Below are 24144 nucleotides of genomic sequence, written 5' to 3'. Positions count from 1 at the left end.
GGCTACCGTAATACTATTACTTTAATGAAGGGAAACAGTTCAAGGGGTTTCAAGTAATCGTAATAGATTAAATTTAAATATTTCCGATGTCATTGTAACCGTAATCGCATATTTCAAACATATAATTCAATGCTTGATAAAATGGCAAATATTCAAAATAACGATCACACACAAATTATACATCCTTAACCCGGTTGCGTCGATTCTTAGAACCCATCCGAAATTTGAATTCGTGAACAGTAAATTTGCATATTCCGGACACAGAGGCAGTATGCTGACAGGATCGTGACTATTATGGTACATTTAAATACGCGTCAACAAATGTTGTGGTTGTTTATGAAAAAAAAAGATGTGGCGCTTATCGCCTAACGACCTTTTCAGTGATTATATTTCAAAACATAGGCGCTGAACTCTAATTTTCCCTAGGTATGCGAGATCGATGACGTCACAAAGGGATGACGTCATAATGCGCCAGAATTGGCAAATTAGCCGACTCGCAAGCGTTCAATATCACCTGGCACTTGTACATGGTGACAAAATTACGATATGATTAAGCAGGCCGCGTAGCCAGCCGGCCGCTTGCTGAATTGATTGAATCCATTTCAAATTTACCAAGGTAGCATCAGTTTATTATGGTTAAGAACATGCAGCAATGCCGATAATACAGCGATCGGATCAGCATCCTTGTGTAATATACTCGACACATCACGCTACCATAAGATTACCAACGCGTGCGACTGTGTAGTCAATTAGCGAGCTCGCAATCTCCGCAACATATTCGCCAACACACGCGCCGACAATCGGGAGATTTCAATCACTCCGCCTCGAGAACAAACGAATACGCATCTTCGGCGACGGCTAATAAGGTTGCAGGAATTATTTTCCCGAATAGAAAGTCTGTTCTGGACTCTATTCATTAGTGACTTTGATTTCATAGGAGTTGAAAGTTTCAATATCAAGAGCCTGCAAGACATTTTCGGATCGTTCTGTTTTAGTATTAGCGTTAGTCAGTGGCGGCTCGTCCTATAGGGAAACTGGGGCATTGCCCCACCTAAAATTCTGTTCAATAACAATTCTTTACCATTTATAGACGCACACCTATCTATATAAACCGAAATCACAGCGAAAATCGTATACTTCTTGTCCTTTCGCTTGTAAATGCCCATATATAGCGAAGTCTATGCGAAAATCGAATTCTCTTCTGTGTTTTCGCTTTGCGAATGCCTAGCCGGGGCTTGCCCCGGTAGCGCTCATAACAAGCTTTCTCTATCTATTCTCTCAAAACCGCGCATAATAAAGAAACGGTGATTTACTCTCTCCTATTCATAAAATTACCGAGCAACCGGGGCACGATAGCTCTGTGCCCTTAAGGTGTGATGTAACAATCGTATCTATAGCTGAACTCTGTTACCGTCATATGCGTTTAGTCGACCTTTGTTGGTATAGGTCGATTTTAATGGTGTTTCACACCATGAAAACTCTTGAAACTTGTTATGTCATGTCGTGATGGTGGTATTTAACACTGCCCCAAGTTTCAGGGTTTCTACTTAAAGTTTAGGGTAGTAATTCCGTTTCCGAAGTTGAGTGTGTGCTGATCCGTCATCTATCGCAAACAGATTTTACTCAAAAGCCGGTATTGGTATCCATTGGTTTTGACGGTGTTCAATACTGAGATCGGTTATGACATTTGGCACGGAAAGTCTTAATGTTAGTATCGAACGCTGTACCAAGTTTTAAGTTTGTCACTGAACTGTGTTAGTGGTAATTTCGTTTCCTAATTCGAGTGAGAGCTGACTCGTCATTTATCGCTAACAGATTATACGCAAAGCCGGTATTGGTCTCTATTGATTTTAACGATGCTCCTTGCCTAGATCCGTCATAAGCTTTTGCACGGTATGTCTTGATTTTAGTATCGAACGCTGTGCCAAGTCTCAAGGTTGACACTCAATGATTAGGGCAGTAATTTCGTTATCAAGGTCGAGTATGGTAAAGATGTGCTCCGATCTGACACTTTAGCCTACAACACATTGCGGATTTCACGCAAAAGCCGGTGTATCTGCGGTAACGTTAAGTGAGATGATGATATCATTCTCAGTTTGCATTCAAATATTTACTTTGATCGTATATTCTCCAATGTCAATTTCACCGTGAAATTGTGGCCTTCAAGCCATTTGCGTACAACCCCTCGTCACTTGATCAGCCTATTCCTCAGTAAATTTTACGCAAAATTCCGGTGTTGGTCTGTTCGCATTAATTTTGACAGTGTACCATACCGAAAAGGGCCATGAGGCCACTTCTCGATAATGTCATGTAACAGTGTACCAAGTTTAAGGCTTTCATCCACGTATTTATTCGGTAATATATTTTTCAAAGGCGATTTCGCAGCAGACCTATAAGACAGTAATAAAAACGTATGTGTCGTGTTACAGTCTCCAGTTTCAAGGCCAAAATCTCTTATGCTGTACCGAGACCAAATTTCCGAGGCTGCTATTCTTAGTCCTTTACAATGATGTTTTGGATTCAATAGGACAGGCACAATCTATGAGATAACAATTGCGTATCTGTCCGAATTCGTTGACCTTTCCAATTAGGCTTACGCTATCTCTCGAGTTATAGTCATTTCCATTTCTGCAGATAATTAGTCAGGTCTAATGCGAACATGAACCGTGTTGAATCTTTGTTCCGTACGCCGTTTACGCAGTTACCACACTTCAAGTCACAGCTCACCAGCGGACCTCTCGTGGCACATACGTTAAAATCACTGTTGCCGGGAAATTCATGTTACCTACCATCATTAACTTACTTGTTTACGTTAGAAAACGCCATTGTGACGTCATCTTGATAAAAAGGTCGCTTGCAGCCCTTGCCCCACCACCCGATATTGTCACGAGCCGCCACTGGCGTTAGTCAAAATCAATTACGGCGCTGTCTGTTCACGGTCAGTATGTATTTCAATCAATTCCGTCCATGTTCATTGTTCAATGTCTGAGCCAGTCTGACATCACAATCACAGAAGAAGCGACAGTTCCGGCCGGCGCATAAGATATCATGTTTCTTCACAGTAGGAGATGACAATCGCAACATTTCGCGCATATAGAAATTGACATCTTTAGTATCGAGTTCTCGGTCTTGTTGCCTCGCGTTGCGTCTTCTGACCACTCGCGTTTGATCAAATATTCAGGCGCATAGCCGAGTTGTTATGGAGTGTGTTCTATAATGGAATCCGCATCGATTTCAGGTGGTTCAAACCTTTCTCAAAACTCAAGCCTTGACTCGCATCTTCTGATGGTTATTGGTTATGTTCAAGTATTAGCGGAAATCAAGTACGCATGTACGCACAAGTCACACGGACATTCGATGTCAGTAAGTTTCGTAATATCAATCTTTAATCACAACCGATAGATAGAAGCCAAAGCATGCTAGGCCGGAGACGCGATAGTTAGGCCGGCAATGATATACTTCGAACCACGCAGACGCAATTGTGTAGGCCAACGATGTTATCGTGTGCAGGCCAGTGATGGTATAGTGCGCACCGGGCCTATTGCAGATGCGATTCATCAAGCCAGCGGAACTGGACCTTACGGAGACGCGATAAATCAGGCCTGCGACCATTGCGCGCGGTAATCAATGACCTAATTTCGCAATCATCTCAGCGTCGAGATCGCGTTGCGTTACATTGTGCACAAACGATTCTCGCAAATTGGAAACGCGCTTCCGGCTAATTGGCCGTGGCCGCGCGCAACACTGATAAAATACGGACAACTGAATTGTAACTGAAGGACGGAGTTTTGTTAAGCGCCTGAACGTATTGCTGCCGGTTTACTTACGTGTTCAGCAGCACTACGAAACGCTTATTTCTAAATCGATCAATTCACCAGCCAGACAGTAACAGACCAAACCGAATTATGGGTATGCCGCATACCCAAAAAAATTCCTAGGTATGCCCGGCATACCTAGCATACCTGAGTTCAGCGCCTATGCATATTAAAAACAATAAATGCGATGGTAAATCGCGCGCAGCGCGAAGAAAAATATCATGTAGCAGATATATTCCCAAAAATAATGTTATTACGTTGATTTAAGAAAAAACTATGAGCCTACGTCAAGCCTTCAAAATTCCGGACATTTAGGCATATTTTAGAAATTCCTCCCGGACGCAAGTTTGAACAGTGAAATTCCGGACACGCCCGGGAAATTCCGGACGTATGGCAACCCTAAACTACGGTAACACGAACTTCCCGACAACAGTGATGTAACGTATGTGCCGCGAGAGGTCTGCCGGTGAGCTGTGACTTGAAGTGTGGTAACTGCGTAAACGGCGTACGGAACAAAGATTTCACACGGCTCATGTTCGCACTATACCTGACTTGACTAATTATCTGCAGAAATGGAAATGACTATAACTCGAGAGATTGCGTAAGCCTAGCTGGAAAGGCCAACGAGTTCGGACACATACGCAATTGTTATCTCATAGATTGGACAATGTCATATTGAATCCAAAACATAATTCTGAAGAACTACGGATAGCAGCCTCGGAAATTCGGTCCCGATACAGCATAGGAGATATTTTGGCCTTGATGCTGGAGACTGTCACACGACACATACGGCTTACGGTCTATATGTCTGCTGCAAAATCGCCTTTGGAAAATATATTACCGAATAAATACGTGGATGAAAGCCGAAAACTTGGTACACTGTTACATGAAATCAACGAGAAGTAGCCTCATGACCGTTTTCGGTATGGTACACTGTCAAAATTAATACAAACAGACCAACACCAGACCAAACCGAATTCTGGGTATGCCGCATACCCAAAAAAATTCCTAGGTATGCCCGGCATACCTAGCATACCTGATTTCAGCGCCTATGTTTCAAAATGTAGTACACACATAAACATAAAAGAAATGCATAGTAATAGGGCAATACAGGTATGCGTGGGGTGTTGATATTGTATAATATATCATTCATCTTTCGGTTAGCGGTGGGCGTGGTCAGTAAGTATATTGGCTGAATATTTCATTTTTTTACGGTTGATTTCAGGATAAATGTCAAAATAACAGTACGTTAAGTGTTATAGGTTCTATAGCAGGCCTGGGCAAAGTGCGGCTCGCGGGCCAAATGCGGTCCGCGAAGCTATTCTGTGCGGCCCGCGAAAGGTTGCTGGAAATTCAAAATATAAAACTTACTTTTTAATGTTGCTGCGTGGACCAAAAACATAGGATGTAGATACTGAACCCGAAATTCGTTTACTAGCAAGCCAGTTCATTAACATGGAGTGATTACGCAGCCTATACGTACCTCACAAGCGTAATCCGGATTCGAAATAAAGTCATAATGCAGCAAATTGTGCCGTTACAATTATAGTCACAACAAGTCACCAAACCTTCTCTATTGCCATTGCCCCATTACGCATTGCACGGTCTAAGTTTCCAATTGTTACGCGATGCGTTTTCCAATCCCTAATTCGTAACACAATTTAATCAGTGCCCGTGATTTCTATGAGTCATCATCACTCATAAAGGACGTCAAATAAAGAAAGCGGAAATTTGAAATTCAAAGAAAAATTAGAGGAGTAAATATTTGTTTACTGGCGTCAGGGGTAAACCAGTCCTTTTAGTAGTTAGTGCCGAGCAGGTCGCCGTGTTTAAGGAGTATAATAAAAGTGGGTTCTATGATAAAAACACGAAGACATGCACTCGGCCAAGGGACGGCGAATTTCGGAAGAATTGTAAGCTTGGCTCAACAACAAAGTCAATTCACCCAGCTGCACACTGCTCGGAATCCAGCGACTAAGACAATAATCTTTATAGTATCTCAAGGACCGTAATGCCACACCCCAAACCTCCCAAATGGGCTCGGACGAGCTCGAAGGGGGCTCAAAATTATTTCGTGAATGAATATAAATTATAAAGTATTTATTGAAAATTTATGCAACTTCCTTCAAATTTTTCTCGCCCTACGCGCGATTTAGCGACCAATGGATTATAGAATTGGGCATTTCGGCGTCACTCATTACCGCGCCACGACGCACCTAGACGTAGGAAGTTTTGCAGAAAAAAACTACCCTTATGTTGACCGAAAACCACGATGTCCAATTGTCCATAGGCAATATTTTGCAGTAAAGAAATGCCAATTTGGAATCGTGCCGGTCTCTTAATTTAGTACGCTTTGACGATACAAAAAATACGCTCAGAAGTAGTGTTAGAAATGTGCATCCCGATGGAGGTTTGATCTGGGGGCAACTTTGGTTTATAACTCTATAGGGGGCCCAAGACCAACGTTTATTTAAGTGGGGCTGACGAAGTGCTGTTCTGACCACCCTAAATACATTTTAATGTATTGGTAGAAAAACGTGGATAGGGGTTTAAAGAGAGTTCAAAATGTAGCATGATTAACATTGTTTCGAAATATGACGGCGAATAAATATTCTATTGGTAATTAACCGTCACTTCCCCATTCCTAAATATCAACACATCCACTGAGTACCATTTAGTGTAATTTACTGCTTTCAATTTGAAAAAAAAAAACAATACATTGGAGAATACAGCAAAAGTTTCTGATTTGGCCCGCCAACATATTTCGGCTTCACATTTGGCCCGCGGAGTAAAATAATTGTCCACTTCTGTTTTATAGGAACTAGTCAAGTGCTTAATGTCGCTTAAAATCGCGTCATGCATACTTCCTATGTATTTCGGTATTAGCGTTTGCGCGCGCGTGGTCGATTTCAATTGTTCATTAGGTCTGCTTCGCGTTTCACCCCCAATCCCATAGTCTTATTACTGGTTTGTGTAGTTTTCTTCTGATCTCGTCGGTTTTTGAATTGATATCTTCGGCGTATTCATTTTTAATATCGAGCGTTTTTTTCCACTCCCATATTTCGCATTTCATTTTCATGAAGGTTGCAATCGCGATGAGTTTGTGCGGCCCCTCGTAGGTGTTTCTGAGGATTTCTTCTGTGGAAGCGTTGATGTCGGTTTGCAGGGAGTCTTCGAGATCGGATCTGACAAGGTAGAATAATTTTTTGTAGAATGGGCATGTCGTGAAGATATGATATAGGGTTTCAAGGCTGCTTTTGCAGAATTTGCAGTTGTTTTTTAGTTCTGCATCTTTCCTCCTCGTCCATTTCGCTTCGTTCTTCCTTGTGCCTGTAAAATATGCTTCATTGTTAATACGATATGATATTACTCTTTGGTGATTGGTTATGTTGTGCTTTATGGTGTCGTTGTAGAGCCATATTTCTTTCCAGTAAGTGTCTTCTTGATCACCGTGTCTCGTTTTTCTTCGTATTAGTGAAGCATATAGCTCTCTTTGAGTCAGATCGTACGTTGGCGTCTCTTCGTTTTCGAGTGAGTCGTATATGCGTTTCTGCTCGGTCCATTTGTGCGTTGGCATTTGTCTGTCAGGAAAGAGGTTGTTGTAGAGTGATTTATTTATTGACATCACCTTGGTCCCCAGGTTGTGAATGGCCTCGGCATGCCATATGTCCTCGGGAGTTTCGAGTTTTGCCAGTTCCTGTAGGCGCTTTGCATTTCTGGTGTTGATCGCGGTCGTTATGTGAGGCATTCCTATTCCTCCATATTCTTTTGGCCTGATCAGTGTGTTCCTTGCTTTTTGTTCCAGGTATTCAGGACTCCATAAGATGTTGTATAGGATCCTTTCCATCTGCTTTGATTGTTTTTCAGTTATCTGTAGATTGTAATAGACGTGAGTTATCTTGGATAGCATGTATGCTTTTATTGCCTGAATTTTTCCAATCCATGTCAGATTTTTGCTTTGATGTTCCTTGCACTTGCTTCCAGCTTTTTTATCAATGCATCATGGTTCTTTTCAACGTCATAGTCGCCATGGTAGATTCCCAGAATCTTGATTGTTGGTTTCATTAGTACAGCATGTCGGGAATTTTGGAGGATTACTCTCGACTTGTTCTTGAGGGGGAGAATTTCTGTTTTTTCAAGGTTGATATCTTGACCAGTTGTTTTGAGGTATGTGTCATATTCGTCGAGCGCTGCTATAGACCCTATATACCGAGTGACATCGTCTGCAAATTGGTCTATTTTCTTGGTGATTCCCCCAATTCTTAGTCCGTCAATATCTGGGTTTCCAATTAGCCTGTGAGCTAATGGGTAGGCACTTATTGTATATAGTGTCATGCTTAGGCGGCATCCTTGTTTGATTCCACTTGTGCATCGTGTTTTTGCTATTTTTGGCTCGTTGATTTCAATCACGGCAGTTGGGTTTGCATATATAGCTGCGATTGAGTTAAAAGTCTCTCTTGTTAGCGGTAGTTTGGCCAGGATTTTCATCAACATTTGTTGATTTACTTTGTCGAACGCTTTCCTTGCATCAACTGTCATTATGTAAGCCTCTTTGCAATTTGATTTATAGTAGTTCCTAATTGCGCTCACATTGTCATGAATTGTATTCATGTAGCGTCCAGGGACTCCGGCTTTTTGCGATTTGCTTATAGATGATTCAATTTCTTTAGTTAGTCGATTATTGAGGATTTTAGCCATTATTTTATAGTCACTGTTAAGAATCGAGATTGGTCGCCAATTTTCTAGTTGCTTTTTAATTCCTTAACTTGTGGATTAGTATTATTTTTGCCGACTCCCAGCTTTCCGGCATGTTGTTAAATAGAATCGCATTATTTATCAATTGAGTAAGCCTCCTACCAATGATTTTTCAGATCGTGGTGTAGAATTCACTGGTAATGCCGTCTCTTCCCGGACTTTATTCATTTTTCATGGTGCTCAGCACGTTCCAGACCTCTTGTTGATATATGGGTTCCGCTTTCGGTTCCTCTGAGTTGGTCTGCTGTGCTGTTGACCAGGTGCATGGTGCGAGATAGTCCTCCTGAGAGCGTTGTATACTTGATTGGGGTTGTGTCCACAGATCTAGATGAAATTGCTCGATCCGGGTAGCAATGTCATTAGGATTATTAATCGCCATCGTTTGAGCGCAGTTCTTTTATGTCAGTCCTTCGTTTTCTTCCTTTAAATTGTTCCCAGAACTGCATTGTGGAGCATTTTTCCCCTTCAAAGGTGTCAGTTCTGGTTAGCATTTTTAGCTTTCACTTTGCACGTTCATATCGTATGGTTGGGTCTGGTTGTTTGTCCCTTGGGATTTTGTATCTTTTACTAACGTTTCCAATTTTAGTTTTTAGCGCATCCCACCAGCAGACATGGGATAATCGCGATTAGTAATCGTAATCGATTACATTCGAGAAAATTCCGAAGTAATCGTAATCGTAATCGACTACTTCCCATATCTAATCGTTTTTTTCGTGAAAGAACGATTACTTTTTATTTATACAAGGACTATGACATAAACTGAACCTTCGTGAACGAGAAAGAGACATTATACCAGGTTGATGATAGCACAAACGTCTTATTTTCAAATGCCAGTGCTCATTATTACGTCAGAAGTAGCCTATTAGCTTTGGTAGTCATTACGTAAGAAGTATCCACAGAAAATAGACATCCAATGTACGTACATAAGTGTGATTGTCAGAACACCCGCCGTGCTGTATATCAGGTTATCAACACGTTCCACACGCCAGTACCTCGCAGCGGGATAATTAATCACCACTCTGCCTAGTTTAAAATAGTAAGTTCTGTATCGATGTTTGGTTATGCTTAGTTAAACGCAGTTTGACCGTTGCTGCTTGGCGAGCAGTAGGCCTATGTCAGGGGTGGGCAAACTTTTGAGCTCGCGGGCCGCATTCAACATCTGAATCCTTTCGCGGGCCGCACTATATAAAATTAGGATTATAAACCAAAACGCAATATTGATATTTGATTATAAAGTGACGACATGGAGATAATATAATATATGTGTTTATTTAAAAATGCCAAACATTGTTTTGATGATATCGTATATACATGCGTCAGAAACATATAGTGGCGAGATTTCATAGGTTGGCGGACCTCATTAACCAATTTGTCAAAACTGTAGAGATGAAAGTCGGTTGGCCCGATTCTTAGAACAGGATTTAAGTTTAAATGTGTGAGCAGTGATCTGTTCAGAGATTTACTAATTCCACTTTTAATTCAGTTCCGGGACACACAATTCTGACAGTATCATAGCCATGTTAGCTTCAAACACGCTTCTACTATGGGTAGATAAAATGCAAATACCCTATTCTGTGCATACAACGAATCTACCTAAGGCACGCCCTAATCTTTTTTTATAAGCACATCACTGAAATAATTAAAAATGGAGTGGCCATTCTGAAATCCCACAGGTGATCCAAATTATGTAAATCTTGCTGCAGCTATGCCGCTGTGATATTAAGTATGTGCCTCAGATTAGTGGTTCTCATACTTTTTAAGACACGCCCCCCCCACCTTATGATGGTGAAAGATTTCGCGCTCCCTTATCGTCATATCACAAAACGGAACCGGGATGGCAGCAAACCTAACTGGTAGTTTGATGGCATGGAAGGTTACGACTGTAGATGAGATATTTTAAAATATGTCATTCAGAGTAAATAAAAAGCAACAACTATAAATATAACGCCAATCGCGTGGAGCGCGAAAAATTTTTCAGTCAAGCTCAGCCTCGTGCGCCTCTTCAGAAGCACTGTCTCAGAATTATCATGGTGAAATACACTAAGAAAAAGTTGATCAAATCCCTGCATTAAGTCGATTTTAGTATGCATTTTATCAATATTTTTAAAAAGTTTATTTAGACTTTCGCGGGCCGCACAGAACGGTGTTGCGGGCCGCACGCGGCCCGAGGGCCGTAGTTTGCCCACCCCTGGCCTATGTAGTACGTACGTACAACGGACAAAGATTTGAAATTTTGTACTCGTCAAATAAAACATTACGGCTTCCACAACGAAGCATTGAAAGTCAACAGCTGCTTATATATATATATATCATAACCGAGCCGTTTTTGCCGTTTCTCGTAACGGCAGCTTGTAGTACATCATCTGTATTAAGTTGAAGGCAGCATTTTATGTTCTCTTCATCTCATTCTCAAATGACTCTACTTGAAATGGGCGCCAATCGTTATTTCACAATTCTTTACTCAACATTGGGACCTGCCACCATAGCTATGGGTTGTAGCTAGAATCAGGACCAAAACAGCAATTCGTCCCCCAGTCTAAACATTGGTCTTTGGCCGCCATAGGGTGATATTTTCAAGTTGAAGACTGAATTTCGTCAATAATATTGGTAATCGCATTATCTTATTATTAATTTTTAATCCTCTCACTGCCCTCGATGTTCAGATTTACCTGTAGAGCGGGGGCACATAATTAATAATTATAACGTCTGGTACCTTGTTATAATTACATTAGAATATGTTGTTAATTCGTGACCTCCGATCTGTTATTATATTCAAAAGATATTGTTGTATCCCAAACGTAGCAGACTAAAAGAAAAACTTTCGTGAGACGCACTCACAAATTGTCATGTCTTTAATGCTCTGTGGGTACCCGGGTGGCATTTTCATTGTGGGCCGAGATTGGAAGAACCGGACTCTTAGTCACGCCAACCCAGCGCGGTTATTGACAATGGACACATACCCCAAGTTTCGGCCAAGGTCTTTCTTCAGTAGCACACTTCGTGAAGTGGCGTGTTGGTCGAAACTGCATATGTCTTTTGGCGTGTCGTGGCACGGTACTGACTGGAACCTAAATGCCTATTACTATAAATTAGGGTTGCATTAAAAACAAAAATCAATTTAAAGCAAACATGTTTAAGGCCCTCGTGTTTAAAACATGTTTTTTATTTTCATTTTTTTTGTTTATTTTTAAGCCGGGACGTCACAAATGTAGATTGATATTGACAATTGAAGATCTGGGGTAATTATAGCTCCTTTGACCAAATACCCGTATTATAATTGTTGAACCGACTATTTGCAGGGTTCCAACCATCCCATATCGATGTACGACGGCTAAATCGGGTTGTTGGTAATTGTCCGTAGGCTCATACAACATGCTTTTTGGAAATTATTTACACAATCATGGCATAATTTTACAATTTGAAAAAACATATTTTTTTTAAAAGCCAGTGTTTCAAACAATCATTTACTTTAAATGCAACCCTTCTATAAATTATGTATGTTTTTTTTGTTGAGGGGGGACGTATGCATTTCAAAATCAAGCTCATCTAGAGAGAATTTTCAAGTTAATTAAATCTCTCGAAAATACTCCATAATTTATATTGGCTTACGAAACACTTTTGAGTCCAATTCGAGCTCGCTCCTCACCCTGTTGGGAAATTTGAGGTGAGATAGTCATGGACCTCGCAAGAATGCAAATCGTTGGGCGCAATAAATCGTCCTCTATAAAAATGGGCAATAGGTATATTATGACGTAACAAGCAAATGACACATCTTTTTTAAAGGAAGTTTGTTATCGCATTAGGCCTTTTCATTGTAATCCATATATTGTCTTTGAATACAACTTCTAAGATGCAAAATAAATGTAATCGTGAGTAATCGTGATTACTTTTCCAATGTAATCGTAATCGTAATCGACTACTTCCCGATTTTGCTGTAATCGTAATCGTAATCGCGTCATTCAGAAGTAATCGTAATCGCAATCGATTACATACATGAAGTAATCACCCCATGTCTGCCCACCAGGTTGTAATTGATTGGTATGATTCAGTCTTAGAGTTTTCTGTTTCAATCCGGTTTTTCATAATGTCACGGTAAGTTTCATCTTTCAGGAGGTCGTTGTTACACTTCCTATTCGGCCTATGCCACCTGGTTTGTTTTTCAAAGACTAGAGTTGCTGTAGGGCAGTGGTTCTTAACCTTTTTTCTTCCAGCTCCCCCTTTCAAAAATTATCGTGCTACAGCGCCCCCCCCCCCCACCTCATATTGTAAGGACTGTAACAAAGACAGTGGGTAAGAGGGAGGGCCGTAACATAGGGTTACCATATTTCAGCAACCCAAATTCCGGACACTCTTTAGCGCCCACTAGTGGATTTCAAAATGAGTTATGACGTCTCACTAACAAAGTTTTGCTTGTAGACCAGAGGTGGACGCGATCCGGTTCAGGAGTATGTGGCTGTGTGTTATGTAACCGGGACCGAAAGCACATGTTTTCAGCCCCCTCCCGCCCAAATAAAGAATGATTTCGAGCCCACCCTATAGGGCAGTGGTCGGGAACCTATGGCTCGCGAGCCAGATATGGCTCTTTTGGGTATAAGATATGGCTCTTTTCCAAATATTTATTTTTGTCCTGAATTGATCAATATTGCAGCGACTTGTTGGTAAATTTTCATCACGGCCAGAATAATTATTCTCGTGGCAGTATAAACGTGTCTTTTACAGGTAAAGACAATGCGGTCTTCAGGTATAGGGGATCGGACCCCCTCTTTTCAAAATCATCGAATTTAAGTGACTGTCACGCCGGCGGCCAATATCACTCGCGAATTAATGTACCCGACTCGAAATCTTGATTTGTGTGATACGTTGATTAGTCAAAGAGCATAGCAGACATGGCGACGCCCATTTAAAAACGCAGTTTTCAAATACATATTGTCGTCCTGAGCTCCGGCGCGAAATGAGCTGTTGTGGATGTGACATTCACAATTACAAACTCGAATTACAAACAACGCCTTAGCTATCCACCTTCTTGATTGGTAAGTATATAATATAGTTCTATGTACCGGCGATAAAATGTATGCGTGTAGCCCAACGTTAGTTACCGCCGAATGCTTTGAGAATTGAGGAGTCGATAAGTATTTAGATTTTCTGAATCAGTCTGACAGTCACATTCGATTAATATCAGTTATAATAAATTCAAGGGATATCTAAGCAACTTGCGATGAATTGCGTTATCAATGGTGAGGCTTGGTCCGTCTGTGTCTTACCTCTCGTTTCGAGCTTTATTTTCGAACGATAAATATCAGTATTTACAGAAAAAATGCGGCGCACACGAGGAATCCCATGTATTGAGTTCGAATTTGTGCTACCATGACGTCACAATTGAATTCCAGGACTTCACGAATTTTCAATTGTGACGTAACAGTTGATTGGCATGTATGGCTCTTTGGGAGTTGAGATGGGAAAAAAGGGCCAATATGGCTCTTCGGACAAAAAAGGTTCCCGACCACTGCTATAGGGTAATCTATGTCACTTGCCGGTGCGCACGACGAAGCTTTATAAATAACCCACATCCAGTGGTTTTCAACTTTTTATGGTCGCGACTCAATATCCAATTTGAAAATGTTCCGTGACCCAGATCGAAATTAGACGAGCTGATTACTAAAAGAAGTCAGCACCTTTGTCCAAACTTACTCACGGGGTATTTTGGAAGCTGATCACGTTCAACATATTCGCAAACCCCTGAACAAAGGTAACTGACCCTTCGTTTGGAACCACTATCTTTGAATAAAGCATTTAGTTGGCCTTAACGATCTCTAAGAATATACCGTTCTCCTGTAATTGCGATTAAAATTGGGCTTATTCCAGTAAATGCAGGTTGTTTTTATTTATATTCTATTGCAGTTTTTGCGAGGGTGGTAGTCTCCATATTAAAATGAATAAATGCGATAGTAAATCGCGCGCAGCGCGAAGAAAAGTATCACGCATCAGCATGAATGTTCCCAAAAAATATTGTTTTTATGCTGATTTACGAAAAAGTTATGAGCCTTCGTCAAGTCTTCGAAATTCCGGACATTTGGCATATTTTAGAAATTCCTCCCGGACGCTAGTTTGAACAGTGAAATTCCGGACATGTCCGGGAAATTCCGGACGTATGGCAACCCTATCCTAGCAGCCCGCCGCCTATGTCACAGAGCCATAAACGCCAAGTGGCTGCTATACGCAACCGGACTGGAGGCCCAAATTTGGAATCAGATTCAGTCTCATGAAACGCTACTAGACTATACTTCACAGCATCCGGCCCGCGAAAGCGAAACGTGGGTTCCTATAAAAAGCCTTGGCCTGAACATGACGGAACGGCGCTGCAACTCGACATCTCAGCCGTCACAATGATGAGTATCGGCTTGATGTAAAGTGTCCAAAATAGTTGAAAGACAATAAAAAAAAATTAATTGACTCTCTACTCGCTCTCACTGCAAGGAGTGTACCTTATTTAGCAGATTGAGTTTAGGCGGGCTTCTGAAATTAGAACAATTTTTGTAGCTCTTTGACATGCCGAAACTGTTGATTGTCAACATAATCCACTGTGCGAGAGATGTAAAATCGAATTAAATGTTCAAAATCCCAGTATCCGTCAGATAATGAAAAAGACACAGCCATCCAAATGGCTCCTACTCCTACATATATCCTAATTCAGGGGCGGCCAACCCGTGGCCCGCGGGACAAATATGACCGGCTAGAAGATTTTGAGTGTCCCTTACGATAATTGTTGAAATTAGTATTCATATCTAAAAACAAATTAACCAGGTAACTTATTGTAAACTGGAAAGGCCAACTTGGAATTTAATTCGCCTGACAACGTTTTGGATGTTGATGACAATAATATCCGTCCGAACGCATGGGCGTAGCCAGGAGCTATCCACAATTAGGCTATTGTAGATCTTCCCATACCAGTGTTTCTCAAACTTGTCGCCAGCGCCCCCCAAGGGACGATTTAGATTTTAAAAGGGGGCGGTAAGGCTCAGGGGGCGATATGGGGGGCGCTGGGCTCAGGTTGGCGGTATGGGGGGGCGCTGGAGACAAAAGGCGTCGCAGTAGAGTAGTGGTCGGGAACCTATGGCTCGCGAGCCATATATGACTCTTTCGGGTGTAAGATATGGCTCTTTGAGAAATTTCTATTATAATTTTTTTGCTTAACTTATCAAAATTGTAGCAACTTGCTATAAATTTTCGTGACGGCCAGAATAATTATTCCCGTGGCAGCATAAGCCGCCCTCCTTTCAAAATCCACAAATTAAGTTGCTGCCGCACCGGTGACTAACTCTACCCGCGAATTCGAGCTGCCACCATCGCGCGCCTCGAAATCCTGGATTGCACGATTGGTCAAAGAGAATGGCAGACATGGCCTGGCCACGCTTGTAGGACAATGCAGTTTTCTAATACACATTGTCTTCCTGATCTACGCCGAGAAATGAACCGCCGTGGAAGGGACATTCACAATTACCAATTCGTATTGAAAGCAACGTAATCGGTATCCATGTTCTTTATTGGTAAGTTGCTTTCTAGCACCGCCGTAATATGTAGGGGTGTAGCACAGTGATACGTACGCCTAATACTTCAGAAGTCTATCAGTATTTAGATTATCGGAATCAGAGCGACACTTTAATTTGATTAATATTTGTGATTACACTGGTCAACAGTATTTTTGTTGACTTTGATCAGACAATTGTTTTTGACTAACTTTTGGGCGCTGAATTCAAAAATGACTTCCGTCTTTCTCTATCACGTCAATTTGTTGGGTTAGGCACCCACCACATTGTCTCATGATCCACATATTAACACTATTTTTACTATTTTTTGTGTATTGTATAAAACGTTTCAAAAACCACAAGCAGTCGAAAGTAAATCAATAGACTTCAAATAAACATTTGCACTGCTTTATTTGGTTGATTTAAACTGATATTGCTTGTACATGACAAATAAAGTGCGAGTTTCAGGGTCCAAATTTACGCTAATAACCTATAATTCTGTAGGTTGTCTAGTTTGATACTCGAGCAACAGTCAGCTATCATATGTAAGCTCCATTCTACGCTGGTATCATACCCACATCATCTTCAGGTGTTGGGGGACATTTTCTCCTTGTCCATCTCTGAATATCTCAGGGTTTTTAGGGAAATTATTCGGATATTTTAGCTTTTTCGAATATCTGCTGTCCGACATAAAGATATGGCAGTGACACCTGTGTATCAGGGTTACATGTGCATCCTTATTGTCTAACCACTAGAAAACACAATATTTCAAAGCTGACACATATGATTCAATCGTGCTCGTGATATTGCAACAATTCAATGTTTCTCTATTATAGGCTTACCATATTTTGGAAATCAAAAAAGAGGACACTTTTTCAGAAATTTGCAACTTGTAAAACCGGAGTGAAATTCTCAAAAATCGGTTAATTTTACCCACTTTGTGATCGGTTGTCTAAAAAAAAAAAAAAAAAAAAAAAAAAGGTCATCTTTTCGCTCAGAGCTAAAATCACCGTTTTTCACCCGTCGGAGCTTCATTTCTGTGCTATTATGTGGCATATCACTCGCAATTTGCTCTAAATCTGCTCTAAATCCTAAAAAAGAGGACAAAATCTCAAAAAAGAGGACAAAAGGGCGTCCTCCGAGGACACTTTCAAAAAAGTCAAAAAAGAGGACAAATCCTCTTAAAAGAGGACGTATGGTAAGCCTACTCTATTACTCTTAATGTTTCTGTAATATTCACGAAGACTAACTGAGTGTGCAATTGTTATTGCACCTAAGACTTTGCCATTTTGGAGAATGGCACACTTTAGTATCCTTTTTGAGCTACCTATAGACATTTGCCATTCACAGGACTTGAAAATCGGGATTCCCAACTCCTTCGGTAATCCATGGTAACGGTATCATGCCAATGTCAGTGTCACGGCAATACAGTAGGCCTACGAAGAAAAGCCTGTTTCTCCTGATCGAAAGTGAGATATCTTCTCTACCTTGCATCCCAATCTTTTCTCACTTCATACGGATGTCAGAAGCTCCGAAGATGTCTATTCCAAGTCCCAAAGCTTATATCAGATCAATAACTCGTGTTGATGGACTACTTTACTTTCTGAATCAACTTCGATTTCAAAATTTCATTATTTGGCCAGCTATCCTTAAGATCAGGGGTTCTCAACCTGGGGGGCGCGGGAAATTGACCTCGTCTGTATGAATTCTGACTAAGAATATGCTTCACAATCATTCTGATAAGACGATTGTTAAAGATGAAAGTTATTTCGTATTCAAGAAATCACGCTAAATTCTAACTCCAGCAGTCGCGCTCAACGGAGTATAGGCTAATTTCAACTTCATTTGAGCAAATTTTTGATATTCCTTGAAAATTTGGAGGGCTACCCACCCCTGATATAATAGTATACATAAGGTATATCTTACGCCAATTTTGAATCTGCATTACAGTTGTTTAGTCTTTTACATTGCTGACAAACTTCCCCAAACTTGTTTGAAAATAACAAAAGAAACATTGAAAAGGACATCAATTAATTTCAAGGTAGGTTGCACTGATACTAATCCTGATGCTGGTAGTGACTACAGAGAGCACGGCGTCGTTCAGTCCTGCCATGCTAAATTTGATCAGTTTTGGAAATGAATTAAATTGTGTTGATTTATAGCAAAATTGAGGGCAAAACCGGGCAACCTATATTCCATCTAAGTCTGTCTTAGGCAGTGCAGTTCGCCAGCTATCAACAGCAGCTACCTAGCGCACAGAGATTTAGGCTAGTGCCAAAGCTATAAAGTAATGAATGACTTGCATGTAGGAATTTCTCTAAATCTTCAAAGAATATCAAAAATTTGCTCAAATGAAGTTGAAGTCAGCCTATACTCCGTTGAGCACGACTGCTGGAGTTTGAGTTTGTCAAGCTTTCTAGAATACGAATTAAGTTTAATCTTCAAAGGTCGTATCTTCAGAATGGTTGTGAAACACATGTTTAGTCACAATTTATACAGACATTGACAAAATTTTCTCGCCCCCCCCTAAGAGCCTCCCGCGCCCCCCTGGTTGAGAACCCCTGAGTTAGTTCATTACGGCTATGCCCTGGAATGCGGCCTTGGGCTACATAAGTAATCGAAATGGGCCGTGATTAGCAAAAAGGTTGCCTACCTCTGAATTAGATGATGTGCTCTTTTAGACATGACGAAAAGTGTAGGGGGGGATCAAGGGGGTGCGCAATATTTTCGACCATATCCAAGGGGGGCGCATGTCCAAAAGGGTTGAGAACCGTTGATTTAGGCTAATATTAGGTTGATAAATCCGATTCCGTGCTCAGAATTTCCTTATGACGTCAAAAAAATTTCGGTAAGTAATTTTCTCATTTTTATAAATTAATCAAATTTCGGCTTTCGTTATTGACATTACGGTGAGCGTACACAGCATCAGATCAAATATTGTCATTGAAATCATCCATAATGATGAAACCTGGGTTGTCGTAGAACAGCATATTACCTCTGAGTTTTCGGTGAACTTGAATCCAGTGGTTCTCTATCTTCTTTCAATCAGGACCTCTTTTCGACCCATTAATTTATTTGTGGATGCAACTATTTTTAGTTGGTAGCAGTTATCATCTTTATATGCCACTCTTCGTTTATGATTAGTATCTCCGTAGCTAATTTAGTTCCCTACGTTATCTATCTTTATACATCTGTCCTACAGACTTAATCGGTCAATGAATTTTATGATAGCATACTGCTCTTTCGTAAAACGTAAAATTTTGCAAACAATAAACATTGTATAGTTGGTATATTATGTAGAAGAGAATTGTTCACTCCGGTACATGACTGCAAATATGTGTCCCTTTAAGCTTGTTTTGAAACAGTAAAAGAAACAGGATATCTACTTTTCAAAAGAAAAAAGTGCTTATCATGATAACTTGAAAGAATTTATCATCATTAATCTCCGCCATGCTAATTCTTCTCCAGTTTCCATACACTGTCACATTTTATCGAAATCGAGGAAAGCTGCTTCTGATCTGTTTTTCTTTTGGTTTATTGCCATGATATAAAGGACTTCTCTTGAATCGTCTATTATAGTCAACCAGGTGAATGGAGACTACTTAATAACAGCTCAACACGAAACCTGAAGTGTGTGTTACTTCACAATATAAATAAATATGCGAACAGCTTCTTGGAGGTACAGAACTTCAATGTACAATTGAATAGTATATTCATATTGAAATGAACCCGAATATTTTCGGCTGACACTCGTCAGGGGTAATCGTCAACAGCTAGTAGAGAATTCAAAAGAACAGCGTATATCAACAATCGCAATACAAAATATGACGTCATCCGCACGAAATGTCGAATACGAGAGCGTTCAATGTACTATTTCCAGATGATACACAAACTTTTCTTGTTGACACAGCCTTGCCTGGTGTATTATGATAAAAGTCGACTCCAAGGCACACAAATGAAAGTGTGAGCGACCCTTTCCGAGTATGCGAAATCTGTCGTCTCGATAATTTTTCGCACAATCGGGATTATCCAACAAGTGTTTGCCAATTGCAGAATTTATGGCCTTTGACTGTTCCGCATCAATCTTGCGCGGATGAATTAAGGGTGAGCTTTTCACCGAGCGTGTTCTAATGAATCTAGGGACATGCTGATTTATGCGTTCCTGCAAGCGCAAATAAATATGCATCGGTCCTAGGAGAGTCGATCAGTCTCAACATAGGACATTCTGTGGCCTACACCAAATAACATGTAATCTATGATGGAACAGAGCTAGAGATGAGCATTGGTTACCTTCTAGTGATATTTTTAAATGGTTTGAAAGTTTTTTGTCAGTTCTAAATACAAAAAGCTTGAAATTTTTGGCAGTTTCAGATTTGCCGTAATATTTTACTATGTACTAGAGTTGGTCGAAGTGATCGGCGTTGCTACTCAAGTAGCACAAGTAACGCCCTACATTTCTACTCAATTACAAGTAGAAGTAGTAATTTCTAAGACATGTGAAAACTATTTCAAGTGGACGACGAAATGACAGGTCCGAGAAATACTAAAAGTCAGTAAATATCAAAGTATATTTGGTCGGGGAGAGCGGTCGCATACTTTCAACAGTTAGTCGGGGGTGGCTACAAACGAAATCGCAAGATGTCTCGCCGCTGCTAACGGAAAATGACTATAATGACACTACCCATGGTTAGAATCTTCGAAAAAATATATTCATTTAATGTTATTCGGAGGCTATTTCACGCATTTCTTATGACAATTTAACTCATGATAGTGGTGCAATATCATCCCTGAACTACTTTCTACTTTACAAAAACCAAATTAGTTTATCCAGAATACTGTTCACGTAGATTAAGAAGAAGTTGTAAAACATTACCACTTCAGTAAGTACTGCAAGTATCTAAAATCTACTTGAGTACCCCGAAAAAGTAGAAATATTCAATATATACAATATCTCAAAAACGTGATGTGATAGAGCAAAAGTAACGTCCTATTCGTATTCAGCGCCCCCAAATTAGTAATAGTTGACCCAAAGAAGTCCTGGCGCAAAAATTGTGTAGACCAATGATAATCAATGCAGGTTTCACAAAATTCTTCACTCATCTCTGACGACATCTAAGGCACTGCCTCACTTGCCTCCCCTAACCCAACGTCACTGACGTATCAAACCCTGCAGTGGGTATGCGCTGTTGCGCACACTACGAATCCCATGTATTAGCGCTACCAATTCGTCACGGATTTTCAATTGTGACATAACAGTTGGTTGATATGTATGGCTCTATGGGGGTTACAATTGAAAATATTGGGACAATATGGCTCTTCGGTAGAAAAAGGTTCCCGACCACTGCAGAAGGGGGTGCATTAGGGACATATGATTATACAGTAGAAAAAAAGTTTTTTATATCCCTGAGTTCTCGTTGGAAATGATTATTCGACAAAATCTGTCACATCTCGAATATTTTCGTCGCGCTTGGCGCGAAATATCCGCCGGCAATGTTTGCAACATCTTTCCATGCATGCAGTGGTATATTATATTTCATATAAAATTGATTGTGCGTACTTTTAGATCGCCAATTCTCCGCTGAAAAACTATCATCACGCTAAATCGAGATATTTTCCACAAAATGTGTCAAACTAGGTATTTTATCCTTCAGCGAACAGCGTGTCAAAATTGAAGAAAGAACCACTGTGCCACTTTAAGAGTGAGAGTGACAGTGAGAGCCCTTTGTATATTAAAGATGCTTTGAAGCTTTTTGGTCAAAGCGATTAACTCGCCGAGCGAGATAGTGTAACGGTGATGCGTCCGGCTTCTTGATCGGTATAGGCTGTGGCTTCGATCGCCGGCCGGGTCAGATCATAGACTAGAAACCTGGTATTGCAGCTATCCTGCTAGGCGTTGAGCATTTACGGATAGTATGGAGGAGAAAAAAGTACGGGTTCAGACTAGGTGACCTACGGTCGTATCGAATCTCCGTTGTCAGAGCATCTCGATGATGCAGGCGAAAAGTAACATCCTCTCTCTCTCTCTCTCTCTCTCAATTTATTTGTATTTGAGAGCTATAAAATTAAATCTTCGGAATATTCCTTTATCGTAGCGTATGTTTAGTGTTGTGGCTCGCCACATCACATGAACGTTATATAACAGGGACGGGCAACATTCTGCCGGCGTACAGTTTCCCGTCTTACATGATAATGTGGCCCGCGGCCCCAGTCTGCCGAGATTCCCCACTGCTTGCTTACTACGTCAAATTTTAGTGGCTGTATGTTTTATATGCGTATGTGCGCAGCGTGCGAGAGTGGAGCTTACGCGTAAGTTCGTCGAAGCGAGAAGACTTGCATTATCGGCATTTACTATGCACTCAACCCTAATGAATTGATATGTTGAAAAATTTGGGGTAACGGTCTTATCGCACGCCCGGAAATCTTAATTAAGGATTGCACCGTGTGTTAATTGATCAGAGAGAAGCAGACATGGCGGTGCCTGTATGACAACCCTGTTCTCAAATCCACAGGCTTTGTCATTATCGGCGAGAAGTGGCTTTGAAGTGACATTGCTGTCGTTAAAATACATTCATTAAATACGATATATTCCTTTTGGATAAATGAGCGAATAATGTATCGATTCAGCAATCTGGCCATCAAGTACTTGATTTTTCTACATCCGGCCCGCCGACTGGAGAAGTTGCCAGCCCCCAGTTATATGATATGGATTGCTTTGTTTGGAATACATTCATTTTAAAGTTAATCGACCAGATGGTATGAGCCCGTACCCGATGGTTGTTATAAAAACCTTGATTTGACCCCGAATATAGCACGTACAATTGTCATAGCATTAATGAGTCAAGGGGTCCTATGGCGCGATTCAAGCTATTTCCAAAAGTGAAGTCCCATCCGGTAAAGACCGAACAGACTTCAAACTCTTCCCCCATGTTTTACTACCGTTCTTAAAATGTGACGTGAGGGGCGCCAGACCAAGGCAATTTTCGAAAGGGGGCACTGCAGGAAAAAAGTTGAAAAACCACTGGACCTATACGAACATAAAATAGAATATTTCGTGGCAGATTTAGTTTAATTGTTATTGTGACTCCATATCTTGCTTTCAGTATTGGTGCCTCCTCCCCTGAAAATTAAAAATTACATATACGCCCAATTTACGGGATTGAGTCTAACTTAGGGTTACCATATTTTTGTGAATCAAATTCCGGACACTCTTTAGCGCCCACTAGCGGATTTTAAAATGAGGGTTGACACATTGTCCGTCAATATGACGTCACATACACAAGCTCTCACAAGTTCTCAACCGGGGGTCCGCGAAGCCTCTAAATTTGCAAAATAGTTGATAACCTCATTTTTATTTTTTAATTAGGAAAATCACGAGGCAGTTTTGCTTCATTACTAGTAGAACTCACATGAACAGAATGGCCGTCTGAGATGACATATCCTGCTGTGCTGACTCATTTTAGTTGCTAAATTGTCAATATCCTACTGATACAAATATTTTGCTGTATAGAGGTGATTTGTTAGGGATTGTGTAAAATTAAAAAGTTGGATTCAACAATCACGGTGACTTCGTAATGTTTATAAAAATCCATTTTCTACTGTGATATCCATAACTGTTTTCCATAATAGTTTCAATATGAGCTGCTTGATAGAAATGTCCAGGCCTGGCGTTATATGTTCAATGAAATAAATTAGTTTTTCAATTTTGATGCCCTATTTGTTGCGATCGTACCCAAATCTGTCGTCGCAAGCGTTACGCGTTATTATTACATTTGCCACCACCTCTGTTTGTGGAGACAGATTTTCAACACTCGTTTGAATCAAATCGAAGGCGCAGATTTTTAAGACACCGTCAAGTATTTCAAAATATTTAGCTTCAGAATTCGCTTTGAATAAATAAAAGTCTTCCCGATTACTACTTAAATAATAGGCTTTTATGCTATTCTCAAGAATGATCAGTGGTCACTTCGTTACTGTGTATTGTTTGTGTGGGGTATTCATGGCGTTTGTCGACTACAATGGTCAATTGGTCATTTTCACCAGGCCGTTTCCCT

At 40.6% G+C, this 24144-nt stretch overlaps 1 protein-coding gene and 1 long non-coding RNA gene across 2 annotated transcripts in view; both read right to left on the bottom strand.

Annotated features, from left to right (window-relative positions):
* LOC145438169 (uncharacterized) overlaps positions 1 to 24144 on the bottom strand; it is a 373612-nt gene that overhangs the window by 119313 nt on the left and 230155 nt on the right. The gene's annotated exons all lie outside the window — the stretch shown is intronic.
* LOC145437834 (uncharacterized) lies at positions 7018 to 7746 on the bottom strand. Its single transcript, XM_080315136.1, has 2 exons — positions 7444 to 7746; positions 7018 to 7145 (listed from the first exon to the last, which is right to left on the bottom strand). The coding sequence occupies exons 1-2, from the start codon at positions 7723 to 7725 to the stop codon at positions 7095 to 7097; spliced, it is 333 nt and encodes a 110-aa protein (XP_080171262.1). The 5' UTR covers positions 7726 to 7746; the 3' UTR covers positions 7018 to 7094.

The sequence above is a fragment of the Botryllus schlosseri genome, chromosome 4 (genome assembly GCF_051294905.1).
Source record: "Botryllus schlosseri isolate E-star chromosome 4, Bs_hap1, whole genome shotgun sequence".
Taxonomy (NCBI): Eukaryota; Metazoa; Chordata; class Ascidiacea; order Stolidobranchia; family Styelidae; genus Botryllus; species Botryllus schlosseri.
This window is presented reverse-complemented; position numbering and strand designations above follow the sequence as displayed.

Coding starts and splice junctions, on each gene's coding strand:
- LOC145437834 (XM_080315136.1), bottom strand. CDS start 7,725: ATGCTATCCAAGATAACTCACGTCTATTACAATCTACAGATAACTGAA. Junction 7,146..7,443: donor TTCACAACCTGGGGACCAAG/GTGATGTCAATA, acceptor CATATTTTACAG/GCACAAGGAAGAACGAAGCG.